Here is a 14,357-nt window from a genome sequence, read left to right as displayed (position 1 = left end):
TGGCTGGCTCAGCTGGAAAAGCATGACTCTTGCTCTCAGGATTGTGACTTTGAGCCCCACGTTGGGTGTAGAGAGGTAAATAAAATCTTTACAAAATATCTAAACAGAAGATGATTAGGTCTTTCCACAGATCTACTTGTTCCGTTGACATACATTATCTCATGAGTTTTAAATAATTTTAATTTTCTGTGGAATTTAATACTTAAGAATAGTTAATCCTCAAAACAGACCTAGTTCCCTCTAGTGTGAATTCTTTAATTGCAATCTACTGAGAGAACTGGCTAAAGAAATTATTGCCTTCATTACATGTGTAATGTTTCTGTCCAGGATAAATTCTTAGGTGCTTCCTGAGGTAAAGACCTTGACATATTTGTATGGCTTCCATGTTATGTGAATGCTTTCAAGACCACAAAGCAGAGTTGTACATTTTTTTTTATAACTGCAAGTCAGTACCTCTTAATCCCATTCATCTATTTTACCCCCCTCCCCAATTTATACATTTTTTATAAACCTGACCACACTCATTACATTTGTAAGAATTCTCTGGTAAAATTTATGTTCCACAAGGTGTAACAAGCTTTGGATAAGCCTTGCCATACATTTCTTCAGTGTGCTTCCTTTCAGAAATTTGTATTCTGATATCAGGTGAAGTGTGAACCCTGGTTACTAGCTTTCCCAAATATGTTAGTTTCATATGGTTCCTCTCCATGATGGAATCTCTGATGTTAAGTAAGTGTTGAATACTTGCTCATATTATTTGCAAGGTTTCTTTCTCCTATGAGTTCTTTGATGATCTCCAAAGCTTGGGCTTTGAATAAAAGCACTGCAACACATATTAGGTTTATACTGTTTCTTTTCATTATGGATTTTCTGATGCCTGGTAAGTTTTGCAAATTGGGTAAAAGCTTTGTCACACTCATTACACTTATAAGGTTTCTCCCCGGTATGGATTTTCTTATGCTGAGTAAGATGTGAACGCTCCGTAAATGCTTTGCCACACTCAATACATTTGTATGGTTTCTCTCCAGTATGAGTTCTCTCATGACCCCAAAGGTGTGAACGTTTGATAAAAGCCTTATCACATTTATTACATCTATAAGGTTTTTCTCCTGTATGAATTCTCTGATGTTCCATAAGGCTTGAACTTTGGATAAAAGCCTTGCCACACACATTACATTTGTGTGGTTTCTCACCAGTGTGTATTTTCTGATGCCTAGTAAGGTTTGCAAATTGGGTAAACGCTTTGCCACACTCATTACATTTATAAGGTTTCTCTCCAGTATGGATTTTTCTATGCTGAGTAAGATTTGAGCGCTCAGCAAAGGCTTTGCCACACTCACTACATTTGTAAGGTTTCTCTCCAGTATGAGTTCGTTCATGACCCCAGAGGTGTGAACGTCTGATAAAAGCTTTATCACATTTATTACATTTATACGGTTTTTCTCCTGTATGAATCCTCTGATGTTCTACAAGGCTAGAACTCTGGATAAAAGCCTTGCCACATACATCACATTTGTGTGGCTTCTCTCCAGGATGTGTATTCTGATGTCTAATGAGGTGAGAGCACTGTTTAAAAGCTTTGCCACACTCATTACATTTGTAAGGTTTCTCTCCAGTATGAATTTTTTTATGTTGAGTAAGGCTTGAACGCTCAGCAAAGGCTTTGCTGCATTCATTACATTTGTAAGGTTTCTCCCCAGTATGAATTCTCTCATGACTCCAAAGGTGTGAACGTTGGATAAAAGCCTTACCACATTCATTACATTTGTAAGGTTTCTCCCCAGTATGCATTCTCTGATGATTTGCAAGGTTTGAATTTTGACTACAGACCTTGCCACATATGTTACATTTATATGGTTTCTCTCCTGTATGGATTCTCTGATGCCTAGTGAGGTTCGAACATTGGTTAAACGCTTTGCCACACTCATCACATTTATAAGGTTTCTCTCCAGTATGGATTTTCTTATGTTGAGTGAGATGTGAGTGCTCCGTAAAGGCTTTGCCACAGTCATTACATTTATAAGGTCTCTGTCCAGAATGAATTCTTTCATGACTCATGAGGTTTGAGCTTTTGCTAAAAGCCTTCCCACATTCATTACATTTGTAAGATTTTCCTCTAGTGTGTGCTTTCCTGTCTTGTGCAGGTAACAAACGATATTTAAAAATCTTCCTAGACTTATTCCAAATGTTTTGGGTCCTGGGAGGAATTCTTTCAAGTGGTGAGACTGAGGAACCATTGCTGACAGACTTCTCAGTTGGATTACATTCATACATTTTCTCCTCACTATGAAATGTCTGCAGTTCAGCCAGGTGTGCCTGTAAACTTAATCCAATTCTATTTTCCAAGCAGTCTATGTACTGGTTTCCAGCACCACTTCTATTATTGTCCATTTTTAATACATTCCTTACAAATGGCTCATAATCCATGAAATACAGGTATGTATTATTTCTTACAGAAGCACACTGCTTTTGAGGAAGAGTAACTGAGGGCTGATTAAGTTTTTGATCTTTTCTCCATGTGACATTTTTGTTATGGGTCAAAGGCACTTCTTTGTAATTTCTTGCATCATATCCCCAGTTATTTTCAAACTCATGCCTATTTTCCCAGACTTCCTTGAGATCAAAATCCTTGATGTCAGGACTTTCATTTCTCTCCAATATCACTAAGTGGTAAAATTCTCCTTTATTAATGTCCTGTATTGGTGATAATTCCTTGATTGCCAATCCAGCAGAACTCCCTATCAAATAGAATTGGAAGGTAAATATTTTATACTAAATTCCATAATTAACACCAAAATATTATTTTATAATGAATACAGGAGTTTCTCAAGCACAGACTTCAAACACTATTGTTATTTACTATGTTTTTAAGTTTTCTTTCTATAAATGTGGGGACAGTGTTTGTACTTGCACATCTATGGGAATATGATTGTGTTATAAGTTTAAAGCCTGATGTTAGAAAAAGGAACTGATTTAGCAACAGGCATAATAGTGACTCATTCTGTAAGAACTTATACTACGGGTATGAAGTAACAGTAGAAAACATTCAACAGGGAGACAGTATGGTATTATAAGAAGACTGTAGGCTTATATCTATTTCAGTATTTGCTCTAAAAATTATCAAACTAAATATCCCACGAATTCCTTTTCCAGGTATATAATCAAAAGAATTATATAATAGATACATGTTCCAGGAGACATGTACAAGAATTTTTTTTTTTTAAGTTTATTCACTTAGAGAGCGAGAGCAAGCTTGTGAATACGGGAGGGGCAGGAAGAGAGAATATCAAGCAGTCTTCACACTGTAAGCACACTGCACAATGCCAGACTCGAACTCAGGAACTGTGAGATCATGACCTCAGACAAAATCCAGAGTCAAGACGCTTAACCGACTGAGACACACAAGCTCACAAAAATAATGTATCATTATTTAAAAACCTATGACAAATCAAGTTAATGATATCTCTCTGACTAAAGCAGTAACTTAAAAAAATACGTTCTCAAGATATCAGAAACACTCAGTTTAAAGAATGCCATAGGGACAGCCTGGGTGGCTCAGTCGTTCGAGCGTCCAACTTTGACTCATGTCATGATTGCATGGTTTTTAGTTTTGAAACCCATGTCGGGCTCTGTGCTGACAGCTCTTAGACTGGAGCCTACATCAGATTCTCTCACTCTCTCTCTGTCCCTACCCAACTCACGCTGTCTCTCAAAAATGTTTTTTAAAAAAAGTCATAAATTTAACTGAGGTAAATATGTAACAATGAGTTATCACTACACATTTAGATGAATGGCCAAAATCCAGAACACTAACACAAATACTAGTGAGAATGTGGACCAATAAGAATTCTCATTCATTGCTGGTGGGAACGCAAAATGGTGCACCAGTCTGGAAGACAGTTTGCACGTTCTTACAAAACTAAACATACTCTCAAATGTGATGTAGCAATTGTACTCCTTGGTATTTACACAAATAAGTTGAAATTTATGTCCACATAAAAACCTACACATGAAACAGAAATCCTAAAATATGTATGGAACCTCAAAAGACCCTGCAAAGTGAAAGCATCTTGAGAAAGAACAAAGCTGGAGGCATCACATTCCCTGATTTCAACACCCTGATTACAAATCTGTGGCAATTAAAACAGTGTGGTATTAGCATAAATCTAATAGACACATAGATCACCAAAACAAAATAGAGCCCAGAAATAAACTCACACAGATGGTCACTTAATTTACAACAAAGGAGAAAAGACTATACAATGGGGAAAGCACAATCTCTTTAATAGATGGTTTGGGAAAACTGGACAGCCACAGGCAAAAGAGTGAAACTGGACCACTGTCTGACATCATACACGATAATTAACTCACAATGCATTAAAGACTTAAACTTAAGACCTTAAACCATAAAATTCCTATAAGATAGGGGTATAGGAAGAGCTCCTTGACACAGATCCTGGGAATGATGGTTTTGTTTTTGTCTTTGTTTTTGTGACTGTTGACACCAAAAGATAAATCAACAAAACCAAAAGTAAGTGGGACTGCATCAAACTAAAAAGTGTCTGCACAGCAAAAAAACACCTTTTCAACAAAATACAAAGGGAACCTACTGAATAGGAGAAAATATTAGCAAATCATGTATCTGATAATGGACTGGTAATCTAAAATATTACCCAAAAATGCTCAAATAACCCAATTTAAGAAATGGGCAGAAGATCTGAATAGACATTTTCCAAAGACTTAGAGATGGCCAACAGGACCATGAAAAGATGCTCAACATCATTCATCATCAAGGAAATGCAAATCAAAATCACAATCAGGTTTCACTTCACACCTCTTAGAATGTCAATTATCAAAAAGACAAGAAATAAACAACAAGTGTTGGTGATGGGTGGAGAATTTGTGCACTATTGGTTGGAGCCAAAATTGGTGTGGCCACACACTACTGTGTGATCCGCTAATTCTACTTCTGAGTAGTTATCTGAAGAAATCAAAATACTAACTCAAAAAGATAGAAGCATTCTAATGTTCACTGCAGCACTATTTACAATAGCTGAGATACAGACACAATCTAAATGTCCATTGATGGGTAAATAAAGATGTGTGTATATGACACATTATCCAGCCATAAAAAAGAGTAGAATCTTGCCATTTGTGACAAAAGGGACGGACCTTGAGGACACTGTACTAAGTAGAATGAGTACAAGACCAAGACAGTATGATTTCTCTCATATGTGGAATCTTAAAAAAACAGTACAACCCCTCTTAGATAGAGAGAGCATATTTGTGGTTACTAGAGGCAGGAAGTTGAGGGGATGGTGGCACAAACGGGTGAAGGGATCAAAAGGGTGCAGAGATTACTTAAAAACAAAACAAAAATTGCTGCTGCGTCGAGTTCTTAAAACAACTCCCCCCTCCTGCAGGAAACAAACAAACAAACAAACAAACAAAAATATATATATGTATCAATATGGTACTTTCTGTATACTGAGAATACAATAAACATCTATGGAATAATACAGGTTTTTTTCAATAGAAAAGCTAACTAGAGATATCAGTTAAGCTGTGCTATATGTAAACTACATCTAATTTTGGAATTTCACTTTTTGGAATTATCCACATCACGACTTCCTCCTAATTAATGCAAAAGCACCCGACCTCAAGAAGCCAGGATGGCCCAGGAAAGAAAGAGATAAACTTTAGCTCTACTTTATTAGACATTGATTACATTTTGTTTGTCTCCTTAGAAGTTCTCCCAAGGATACAAAATGGAAATGGAAAGTGAATAGGTCCTGGGGTCTGCACTACAGAGGCCTCAGCTCTGACCTGTATGGAATGAGAACCAAGAGAGATCAGGGAAAAGACTCCTTAGGGACAGCTATCCCAGCCCCTCTGAAAGCTCGGAACCAGTATGGTCAGAGAGGCCAGGTAATTGTGTTATAGGTTCTAAAAGTTGGAGTTTAAAACCTCGTACATATTTGATTTACTCATCTGAATAACAGAATGAGAAGTGTGTAGGGGGTGGCAGGGGATTTCCTTTGAAAGCTCCTAAGAAATAAACTTTTATTTTCCCACAGATCCTTCCCAAACAATGTTTACTGGAGCTGCTTACTCTGTGCCCATCTGAGCTCTGACTTGTGCTCACATCCCAACACATTCCCACCTGTCTAGATTTTCCCATATATTCAGTTCACTTTCCACAGTCCTGGGATCTTTCCCTTCTTCCAAAATGGAGATGATATTCAGCTCAAGAAGAGATTTCCATTTATAAAGAAAAACAGAACATGATCTGCTTTGCTCTTCCAGAATACATTCCCAGCTCTTTGTTCAGCAAAGAAAAAAGGACATTCATTTTATGTGGGTGTAGAAACATATTTCGAAAATTAATCAGCTAACTGCCAGAATGCTTAAGGATTATTGTAGGAATGCAGAGATCTGGTTCTTTTCCAAGAACGACTAACCAAAAGCACAAGGGTAAGACCACAGAATCAGATATTTATGAAAATTGACTATAAGGTTTTCTTTTTTCCCCCAACTTTAAGTAACTTCTCTCTGAGCCTTATCTTTAAAGCTGTCAATGAGAGTTGACTTTACTAAGAATTTAAGGGTTTTTAAATCCTATTTCCCAAACTCCCAGATTTTAAATTCTAGTTGGTTAACATATAGTATAATATTGGTTTCAGTAGTAATTAGTGATTCATCACTTACATATGACATCAAGTGCCTGTCATCACCTCCCAACTAAACATGCAGGAATGCAGAACTTCTGAAGAAAACGAAGTTAGAATCCATTTGCCACATTATGAAGTCTTTCCATTCTCAATCAAAACAGCTGCAATCACTCCCTTAAGAACAGGAATTTGAAACTCCTATGATCAAAACAGTGGCTCTCAGTAGAAAATGCAAAGACATAAAAAGTAATTACCGACTTCTGGAGGGAAGTTATCCTCACCCAGGGAGACCAGGTTCCTGTAGTTCTCCAACATCACATCCCTGTACAAGACCCTCTGAGCAGGGTCCAGGCATTCCCACTCCTCCTGAGAGAACTCTATGGCCACATCCCTGAATGTCAACCGTCCCTGAAAAGAAAAGACATTTCACCAAGTGGACAGGGAAAGTGTTCTTATTTGACACAAAATTAGAGAAGCAGAGATGTGTAAAGACTGACTAGGCTGGAGTGAGTGTTCCCTTTCCGTGTAAAATAATTTTGATGAGCTACAGTTAACATAAAATTAGCCATTTTAAAGTACCATCCAGTGGCATTTAGTGCATTCACAGTGTTGCACAAACATCACCTCTGTCTAGATTGAAAACATTTTCATCATCCCCAAAGGAAATCCTTTACCCATTAACAGGTGCTTCCTATTGCCCAGTCCCTGGCAACCACTAATGCTTTGTCTCTACGGATTTACCGATTTTGGACTTTTCATGTGAATGGAATGGTATCAAAAATGTGACCTTTTGCATCTGCCTTCTTTCACTTAGAATAATGTTTGGGGTTCATCCATGATATAGTATATATCAGTGGAACATTTCCTTTCTTCTGGCTGCAGAGTATTCCACTGCAGGACTAGACCATATTCACTCAACTACTGATGGGCATTTCGTTGTTATCAACTTTGGCTAATATTAGTAAGTTGCTATGAACTTTCGAGTACAAGTAAGTGCTTAGATATTTGTTTTCAATTCTTTTGGTTATATAAATACCTAGAAGTGTAATTACTGGGTCACGTGGTTTAATTTTGTTAAGAATCTGCCACACTCTTTTCCACAGCAGATACCTTCTAACACCGTGTGTCACGATTCTAATTTCTCCACCTCTTTACAGACACTTTTTTTTGTTGTTGTTTTACAATAGTCATCCTAGTGGGTGTGAAATGATATCTCATTGTGGTTTTGATATGCATTTTACTAATGACTCCTTTCACTGAACATCTCTTCATGTGCTTATTTCCTTTGTGTATCTTCTATGGAGAAATGGCTATTAAAATCCTTTGACCATTTTTTAAGTTGGGTTCTTTGTATTTTGGTTGTTGACTTGTATATGTTCTTCATATATTGTACATGTTAATGTATAATGAAATGTATACGGTATACGTTCTTATATTCTAGGTTCTAGACCCTTAGTAGATATGGGATTGGCAAATTATCTCCTCCCATTAAGTAAACCGATTCATTTATGTGATAATGTCCTTCAATGCACAGACATGATTAATTATGATGATGACCAAATTATCTACTTTGTCTTTTTCTCTTTTGCTTTTGGGGTCACGTGTAAACATCCACTGCCAACCCTAAGGTACTAAAGATTTACCCCTATGTTTTCACTTAAGACTTTTATAGTTTTAGCTCTTACATTTAATCATTAATTCTGAATTGATTTCCTTATATGGTACAAGGTAGTTTCAATTTCATTCTCACACAGACAACTAGTTGTACGATTTATAAGACTATTCTTTTTCCACTGTCTGTTTTTGACACACTTGTAAAAAAGCAATGGATTATAGATGTATGGGTTTATTTGTGGACACTCAGTTCTATCACTTTGATCAATATTTCTAGCCTATGATGCAATTATACTTTTGATTACTCCAAGTTATTGTAGAAGGTTTGATGTCGGGAATTGTAGGTCCTCAAATTTTGTTCTTTCTCATGTTTATTTTGGTTATGTGGCATCCTTACCAACTCAATATGAGTTTTAGAATCAGGATTCCCATTTGGGCAAAAAACGCTGCTGGGATTTTGCTGAGGACTGTACTACTTTATACTGCTCTGGGGAGGACTCACATTTTACAGTCTTCCAATCCACAAACACTGGATATCTTGACATTTAAGTTTTCTTTAATTTTCCTCAGCAACTTTTTGGTTTTCACTGTATATAAATCTTCCATTTCCTCAGTTAAATTTATTCTCATTCATTTTCTTGCTCTTGTAAATGGAATTGTTTACTTACTTTCCATTTGTTGATTGCTACTGTACAGAAGAAATACAACTAAATTTGAGTGTTGATATTGTATTTTGTAACTTCAATGAATTCATTCTGAGGATTCTTTATTTCTAAGTAGAAGATCATGTATACTATGAATATAGATAGTTTGATTTTTTTTTTCCAATTTTGACATACTGTATTTATTTTTCTTCTGTGTTTTCTCTGGCTAGAACTTCCAGTAGTGTTGATATGTGGTGGCAAAATGAGTCACACTTGTTTTGTTCTTGATATTAAGGGGAAGTTTTCAGCTGTTCATTGAGTATGAAGTTAGCCATGGAATTTTAATAATACACTTTTTCAGACTGAGCAAGTTCCTTTCTACTCCTAATTTTTCAGTTTTTGTTGGATGCAGTGTTCTGTATGTGTCTGCGGAGCCTAGCTGGTTTACAGCATTGCTCACTCCTTTCTTATTGATGTCTCGTTGTTCTATGCATTATTTAAAAAAAAGGGAGCATTGAGGTCTCCAACTACTATAGAACCATCTCCTCAATGGTTGCTTCAAAAATTTGGGGGCTTTGCTTCCATGTACATATTGCTTATACTTGTTTTATCTTCCTGATGGATCAGCACTTTTTTCAGTATAGGTCCTTCCACATCGTTGATAACAATTTTACAACTTAAACTCTATTTGGGCTGATATCTGTATAATTACCCAGCTAGGTTTCATTACTATCTGCATGGAATATCTTTTTCCATCTTTCCACTTTCAACCTATTTGTGTACCTAAAGTAAGCCTTGGAGCACCTGGGTGGCTCAGTCGCTTAAGCATCTGACTCTCGATTTCAGTTCAGGTCATGATCTCACAGTTCATGAGTTCGATCCCTGCATTTGGTTCTGCATTGACAGTGTGAAGACTGCTTAAGATTCTCTCTCTCCTTGTCTCAGCCACTCCCCCACTCAACCTCTCTCTCAAAATAAAAATAAAGACTTTTAAAAAGTGAACCTTTTATAGACATAGAGTGGAATCATTTTTAAAACTCAATTCCTTTGTCTTTTATTAAAGAGTTTAATCTATGCATATTTTAAATTACAACTGGTAAGAAATACTTCTGACATCTGCTGTTTGTCTATTTTCTTTCAGAATTCCTCCTTTCTTTCGGTGTCTATGTGTGTGCGTAACATTTTGATTGCCTTTGTATTTATTTTTGTCTATTTTCAAGTTATTTTCTGAGTGGATATCCTGGGAACTACAGTTTACAGTTTAGTTGATATTAACTTAGCTTTAATAGCATACAACAACTGCTGCTATACAGTCTCCCTTTATGTTACTGTCAAAACTACTTTATAACAAATGAACAGATGTTTCACTCACTCGAAGTCAGGTTTGCTTATTGTTTTACACATTTGTCTTTTAAGACACATAGGAAAAAATGACTTAGAAAACAAATATATAATATTGGCTTTTGTATTTACTTACGTAGTTACCTTTACTAGTGTTCTTTATTATTAGTGATGTACCACTAATTACTACCCATTTCAGCCTGAAGAACTCCATTTGGTATTTCATGTAGGCTGAGTCTGTAAGTGTGAACTCCACCTGCTTTTGTTCATGTAGGAGGCTCTTAATTATGCTATCAATTTTAAAGCATAGTTTGCCTGATAACGAATTCCTCATAGATTTTTTTTTTAATCTTTCAAACTTTAAATACGTCATGAGAATGCTTCCTGGCCTCCACAGTTTCTGATGAGAAACAGGCCGTTAAACGTATTCAGAATCCCTGTATGCAAGAAGTTTTTCTGTCTTGCTGCTTTCCACATTCTCTTTTTTGTCTTATAAAATTTGACTGATTATGTGACTGCCAGGGATCTCCATGCACCTGTCAGAGTTGAAGTTCATTGAGTTTTTTGAATATGTAGGTTGTTTTTGATACAATTAGGTTTTCAGGTCTTATTTCTTCAAATATTCTTTCTGTACCTTTTTTTTCTGTCCTTTTCTTCTGGGACTCCTATTATATGTATATCAGTATTCTTGATAGTATCATAAAGGTTTCTTAGTCTCTGGTCATTTTTCTTCTTTTTTTCCCCTTTTATTCAGCTTTTTTCCCCCTTTCTTCTGCTTGATAATTTCAGTTAATCGATGTTTAGGTTCACTGATTATTCTTATTGCCCATCTGCTAATGAACCCTCTAGTGAATTTTTAATTTTGGTGTTTATACTCTTTCAACTCTAGACTTTCTATTCCTTCCCTTTACTATAATTTCTGTCTCTTTACTGATATTTTCTATTTGTTGATACACTGTTTCTCTACTTCTTAGTTCTCTTCCATGTTTTCCTTTAGCTGAGGATGTTCAAGACAGTTGATTTAAAATCTTTATTTAGTAAGTGGAACGTCTCTGTCTCCTCAGAAAGACCATCATTAATCTGGTAATCATGCTTAAGGTGCAGAATCATAAGATATCCTTAGAAGTCTGTAGTGAAGTCGGCCTGCTCAGAAGCAGCAACCATGGCATTCTTTGTAACAGTAAGAAATTGTAAAGGACTCACATATCTTCACTTACAGAAAGTTCCAATGAGGATCTAAAAAAAGCAGTTATCTCTATGTTTACTAACATGAAAACAACATCCAAACATATCATATGTAAACATTTCAAATTTGCAGAAAATGTGATAAAACATTTATAGAAGAATATTTTCTAAAATCACATTATAATATATAAATGCATTTTTAGAAGATCTGCACTAAAGAGAACACCACTTCCTGATGAAGACAATCATTGATGGTGGAAGATATGACAGCGAAGGAGGTATTTTACTTCTTAGTTTCCAGAATACATACCTGTGTGGAACTGAACCACAAAAATATATATTCTAGGGGAGTTTAATAGAAAAATATAAAAGTAACAATATTTAACAATAATTCATAAAATGAAAATTGAGCATCAGCCTCTCTGATGACAGAAAGTTCTGCTCCTATGTCTGGTTAAGTTATAAACATTTTTATCTAAAAGATGTATGGTGTAAGAGTTCCTAAAGGAACACCATGGTCTTTTGAGATGGATGTGCTATAAATAATTCACAGAACACTTACTTTTAGAGAAATAGGTTGATTCTACACTTTAAAACTAATTATGTTGTATGGAAACCAATTTGACAATAAACTTCATATATTAAAAAAAAATAATAAAAAAACAAAACAAAAAAATAAAACTAATTATGTTAATTAAATAAAACACCCTCTCTATTCCTTATTCCTACTTTGAACTTCCCATTCTATCCCAAAATATTAATGTTTTGTAGTCAGAAGCACACTGATTCCCTTGTTTAACGTCAAACGGCATTATAAAATTGGACAAGCAAACTTCCCCCATTAGTCGTCTTATTTTTCAGGGTTTCTCAGGTACTTGTGCATGTTAACACATTACTTACATAATAGTAATCTCTTTAATTCTGGTTTATATGAGCTGAAGGGCATCCAGAAGGGGTCTGTGAAGAATCCTTACTGCCCAACCTCATGGACACCACAGAGCCTACTCCCCATCTCCAGTTCCTGCCTGCGGAGAAAATCCCTCACAGGATGACCACCTAAAAGGAGAGTCTTCCCAAGTGCCATGTCACTGGGTCACAGTGAGATGGAATCTACATGGAGATGAGAGGAAATAGGGAGAAGGCCGTGGGTGTCAGTAAATAATTTAGGCAGGATACTATGGAGACAGAGAAGATTAATGAGTCCAAAGTGTGACATTTTAGGAAAAAGAACAATCAGTGAAAAATATGACTTTTACCTGGAAAAGAGCCATTCCTCCTTTTTTCCCTCTTCTGGTCTTCTTTCTCAGGTAAGGTTATACTGTGTGGCAAAAGGTATGTTGTTTAATGTTTAGAATCAACATAACCCCTTCCTCTGCCACAATACATAGAGAGAACCTCACTGTGGGAGAAAGAGTTCTTTGTTGCCCATTGCAAAAGGAGGGATGCAGGGACAATAAAGTCTTATATGGAGTCCAACAGGTGCATTTTTCACCCATTCCTTCAGAAAGCCCTCCCCGCTGCTGAAACCAACACACTCCACAGTCTACGTTATTCCGGCACTTGACCAAAAGGAATTGTTTCATTCAAGTTCTTGGCTCCTCCCTAGGCAGCCAGCATCCAAGGAATGGTTGATGCAGGATACAGAAGCCTGTCCATGCCATCAATTTGGAATAATTCTTAAGGGTCACCCCAGCTCCAGAGCTCCCTCGTAGCCATACTGAGAGTTTAGATCTTTGTCTTGATGGTGATGGGAAGCCTGTAAGAGGGTTTAATGTCAAAAGATGACATGATCAAATGTTTAAGATTTAGCCAGGATACACAGAGAGGATGGAGCTGACAGAGGCATATCCCTGTCTCTAAGACTATGCTCCTGCCTCTTTCTTAGTGGTTTTCATTATTTTTGGAACTAGCCCACACTGTAAACTCTAATGATAACTGCACACCCTCTCCTAGAAAATGGCCAAAGACAAACACACACCCAATTCTGAAAATCATTTCAGGGATCTTATTAGCCCAGGTTCAGAATTCTTGGCCTATCATCTCACGTTACAGGTGGGTGCACTCCAAAGGGGAGTAATTTGACCAAGTTAGCCTTAAGAAATCTGAGTAGAGTGAGCAGAACTGTGTGTAAGTAAATTCTGAAAAGGTGGTCTGGACAGGTTTAAGTACAAAGGGCTTATCCTAATTCCAGATTACTGTTCATATTCCTGAACAAGAGAAGCTTCTCTTTCATGGGTTTAAGCAAACCCAAGCATTTAATTCCTCTTTTCCAGAAAACCTATATGAAATTACAAATAGTTACTAGTCCTGGAAAACATGAAAAAGGGTCACCTGTGGGGATGAGCTCTGAGCAATCTCTGTATTATGAACAGATGAGCACTGCTGGAACAAAGTTCCATATCAATCCAGACCACCCTTCAACATCTGTACAGAGAAGGCAGAGGGGACTTGAGGGGAACATCTATTTAGTTGGAGATTTCGGCTCAGCACTTGGTAATTTAAAAGATAACTTAGCGGAAGAAGAGAACTATTGAATATTAAATTAACTGGCTAAACTAGGTTTTGAGTGTTAAGAGATTATCAACATCCTTAACGGATGTGTAATGAAATACTATAAAGTTCTTTAACAGACATCCAGAATACTTCCAATATATGATAGGTAAGAAAGTAAAACTCATAATCTGAACGATAAAATTAAGAGGTAAAATAATCTGGAAATTAAAAAGCTATCCAATGGATTATGATATTAAAGATAAAGAGGATACATCAAGTTTAGAAAAGAATGCCATGAGCCATAAAAAAAGGGGGAGAGAAACAGTACTGTTAATAATGGCCACTGTAAAAAGCACCATGTGGTTACAGAAAGTCTTCCCCCATTGACTGACTGAGCTAGACCTCTGCC

The 14,357-nt window shown here is 36.5% G+C and overlaps 1 protein-coding gene across 1 annotated transcript in view; it reads right to left on the bottom strand.

Annotated features, from left to right (window-relative positions):
- Nucleotides 1–14,099, bottom strand: part of LOC122209089 (zinc finger protein 665-like) — a 48,934-nt gene extending 34,835 nt beyond the window's left edge. Inside the window, 3 exon segments of the mRNA XM_042920714.1 lie at nt 848–2,738; nt 6,926–7,079; nt 12,712–14,099. Coding sequence (XP_042776648.1) covers nt 848–2,738; nt 6,926–7,079; nt 12,712–12,726 — 2,060 coding nt within the window. The 5' untranslated portion in view covers nt 12,727–14,099.
- Nucleotides 14,100–14,357: the final 258 nt, after the last annotated feature.

The sequence above is a fragment of the Panthera leo genome, chromosome E2 (genome assembly GCF_018350215.1).
Source record: "Panthera leo isolate Ple1 chromosome E2, P.leo_Ple1_pat1.1, whole genome shotgun sequence".
In the NCBI taxonomy this organism is placed as follows: Eukaryota; Metazoa; Chordata; class Mammalia; order Carnivora; family Felidae; genus Panthera; species Panthera leo.
The sequence above is the reverse complement of the archived record's forward strand: the minus strand, read 5'-3'. Positions and strand labels throughout refer to the sequence as shown.